Source organism: Chinchilla lanigera, unplaced genomic scaffold, assembly GCF_000276665.1.
Source record: "Chinchilla lanigera isolate Chin_1 unplaced genomic scaffold, ChiLan1.0 scaffold00123, whole genome shotgun sequence".
NCBI lineage: Eukaryota > Metazoa > Chordata > Mammalia > Rodentia > Chinchillidae > Chinchilla > Chinchilla lanigera.
This window is the reverse complement of record NW_004955524.1, coordinates 3,346,839-3,350,338: the sequence shown is the minus strand read 5'-3', so window position 1 is coordinate 3,350,338 and position 3,500 is coordinate 3,346,839. Positions and strand designations below refer to the sequence as shown.

At 66.1% G+C, this 3,500-nt stretch overlaps 1 protein-coding gene across 1 annotated transcript in view; it reads left to right on the top strand.

The window, feature by feature from the left end:
- Positions 1–895, top strand: part of Ccdc124 (coiled-coil domain containing 124) — a 6,305-nt gene extending 5,410 nt beyond the window's left edge. The window contains exons 4-5 of the mRNA XM_005409551.1: positions 123–257; positions 482–895. Of these exons, the coding sequence (XP_005409608.1) occupies positions 123–257; positions 482–686 (340 nt within the window). The 3' untranslated portion in view covers positions 687–895. The remainder of the gene's footprint in view (positions 1–122; positions 258–481) is intronic.
- Positions 896–3,500: the final 2,605 nt, after the last annotated feature.

Here is a 3,500-nt window from a genome sequence, read left to right as displayed (position 1 = left end):
TTTTTTATTTCCGGTGCCCCCCCCCCCCCCCCCCCCCCCCCCCCCGCCACTACCAACGCCGGCCGGCTCCCGGGGTCTGCGGGGTCTGCGTCGGCTGACCGCTGTCTCTGTCACCCCCTCCCCCGGCCTGGCCGGCCCCCAGCAGAGAGAGCCAAGAGCCACCTGGAGGTGCCGCTGGAGGAGAACGTGAACCGCCGCGTGCAGGAAGAGGGCAGCGTGGAGGCGCGCACCATCGAGGACGCCATCGCCGCGCTCAGGTGCGGGGTGGGGCGGGGCCGCGGGGGAGGGGAGGGGCTCTGCCATCGGGGCGGGGCTTCGCGGGGCGTGGTCTTGGGGCAGGGCTAGGCCATCGGGGCGGGGCGGGGCTTTGTGAGGCCTGGCCGACGGGGCGGGTCCTTGGGGTGGGGCGGGGCTTCGTGGGGCGGGGCTCGGCCTCTGGGCGGGGCCCAAGCCCAGCTGATGCGCCCCCTGTCTGCTGCAGCGTGGCGGAGGAGGCAGATCGGCACCCGGAGCGCCGCATGCGGGCGGCCTTCACAGCTTTCGAGGAGGCCCAGCTCCCTCGCCTCAAGCAGGAGAACCCCAACATGCGGCTGTCGCAGCTGAAGCAGCTGCTGAAGAAGGAGTGGCTGCGCTCCCCCGAGAATCCCATGAACCAGCGGGCCGTGCCCTTCAACGCCCCCAAGTGAGACCGGAACTGAGAGCGCCGCCCCTTCTCGCGGTCGGCCGCCGCGCTGTTCCCCTCCCGCGGGCTCTGATGCCAGGATCGCGGGGCAGCGTGGGCGCTGGCACCATCAGCGCCATCGCGGGACAGAGGGGCCCTCCTCGGCGACACCCTCACCGCGCGTGCCTCCGTCGCCCAGGCTGAGCGCCCAATAAAGGCGGGCAGGCTGCGCGAGCCGTGTGCCCTTGATGCCCGTGCGGGAGGGGCGGGCTGGCCCGGTGGGAAGGCGAAGCCCGGCCTGGGGCCCCGCGCAGTGAACGGCCTGGGCGAACGCCCCCGCTGGGCTCGGAGGAGCGCAGGCCCGCAGCCCCGGGTGTGCAGCCCTTGAGGCTCAGCCAGCAGGGTGCTGGAGGCCGGGCTCCCGGTGCGTGGGTTGGGACCCTGCTTCCCTGCAACACATTCCACGGCCCGTCCAGACAGGGCTGCCAGCCGGGCATGGTGGCGCACGCCTGTAATCCCAGCGCTCGGGAGGCTGAGGCAGGAGGATCCTTGCGAGTTCGAGACCAGCCTGGGCTACAAAGTGAGCTCAAGACCAGCCTGAAATGCATAGCGAGACCCTGTCTCAAAAAGACAGACTGAGCTGCAAGCCCAGTGATCAGAGCGCCTGCCGCCCTCACCCGGCAGCCCAGAGGCCATCCAGGCGAAGGAAAGGGTGTGTTGGGCACCTGCTGGAGTCCGGGTCTGGGAGAGTCCTGTGAGGAATTGAGGTCGCCGTGATGGGAAAACTGAGGCACATGGGTAGGGGGCAGGTGGAAGCTCTGACCAGGTTGCCTCTACAGCTCCCCCGCCCACAGGTGGCACCTCCTTTCCATCCGCCTTGCCTCTCAGTGCCTCGCCCTGCTGCCTTGTCCTCAGATTCTCAGACACAGCAGGTTGGACCCCCTCTGCCCTATTGCTTCTTCTGGTAAGAAGGATGCTGCCTTTAATTACAACTACTGGAGAGGCTGAGGCAGGAAGATCGCAAATCTGAGGCCTACCTGGGCAACATATCAAGGTACCTCCCAAAGGAATAAAAAAGGGCTGGGGTTATAGCGCAGTCAGTACTGAGTTTAGTCCTTAGAATAAAGCAAGGAAGAAAGCTGATGAATGTAGGTCCCACAGACGCCCCCAGTCCTGAGGGGTCCAGACTGGACTGAAGGGGGTTGGGCTTGTAGGGAAGGTCTCCTGAGGAAGGTTAAGGATGCTTAGGAGTTCTTCACCCGGGAAAGACAGAGAGGAGACAGGAGCCCTACTTACCAAGGCTTGGCAGGCACAGCCTGTTCAGGGAAGGGGGTACCATTAATAATTGGGGATAGCTGAAGACAGCGAGCGTGCTGAACATGAGGCCAGGGTACGGCTCGGCATGAGCTGCGTGGGCCCTGGGTTCATCCCTAGCACAGCCAAAAAAAAAATTTTTTTAAACTAACCAAAGCAAGCCGGTGTGGTAGTATACGCCTGTAATCCCAGCACTCGGGAGGCTGAGGCAGTATTGCTGCAAATTTGAGGCCAGCCTGGGCTACAAATTGAGTTGAAGGCCAGCATGAACGGCACAGCGAGACCCTGTCCCAGAAAGACGAAATAAAAATAAGCTACCCAAAGTAGATGGAGCACAGACTCGGTTTGGAGATCGTGCAAGCGGGGTACTCAGGAGACAAGAGCCCATCCAAGCCATCCTGGAGGTTGGGGGGGTGGGGGCGCAGACTGCCAGCCAACACAGCCCTCCGCCCTCTGCCTCTTTGAAGGTCAGGCAAAGGCCTCGGGGGTGTAAACCTCAGTTTCCACCCCTATAAAATGGGACTAAAGAAAGCCCAAGCCGGGCGTGCTGGGCACGCCTGACACCCCAGCATTCAGGAAGCTGAGGCAGGAGGCCTGCGAGGGTTCAAGGCCAGCTTGGGCTACATAGCGAGACCCTGTCTCAAAAAAACAAAGACGTGCCCAGCCCTAGGCCGTGCGGAGAACCCCGACCTGGGGCCTGGAAAGGGCAGGACGCCGAGAGGGGTTTGGTGAGGGGCCTCCCGCGTGCCCGAGGGGGCCCCTGGTGGTGGGGAGGAGGGGAGGGCGAGGGTCGGTGTGGGCTGGCGTCAGGAAGCGGTCAAGCGAGACGAGGGGCGGGCTTCGCGCGTGGCTGTGGGAGGGCGCGGGAGCGAGGGGAGCCGCGAGAGGCAAGGTCTGCCGAGGCCCTGCGGAGAGCGCCGGCCGGGGAGAGGCCAGAGGATCGCCGTCGGCTCTCAGCCTTAAAGACAAAGGTGGCTAGTTCGCTACTTTTTACACAAAGCCTTTTCTCGCACCGGTCACGCCCCTGCGGAATCCCGAGTCTGCGCATGCGCGCCAGCAGCAGGGAATCCCCGGTTTTGAGGGGGCGTGGGAGAGGGGAGTTCCGCGCACTCCCGGCCCTCCCCGCGCGTGTTGCCAGGACGACCGGGCGGGGCCGAGGGTCCTCCAGTGGCGCACTGCGCGTGCGTTGGGGTTGCCCGCCTCACGCGCCAGGGTTTTCCCTTCGCGCGCCGCGACGAGGGGAAGGGAGGCCGGGCGCGGGGCGCATGCGCGGACCCCCACCCGTCTCCCCCTGCGCCCTAGGGGCCGGGGAATCCTCTCGCGCCGCAGTGCGCAGTGGGGGCGGGGCGGGGAAACCGGCTCAAACCGGAGTAGGGTTCGCCGAGGAGGTGGAGGCGGAGGGAGCACGAGCAGGGTCTTTCCCGGGTTCCCGCTCCGACCCCCGCCGTCGCCTTGACAACGGGCGCGCGGGCCGCAGTGCGGGGGCGGGGGCGGCCTCGGGGAAGCCGGGCGGCTGTGCGCGTGC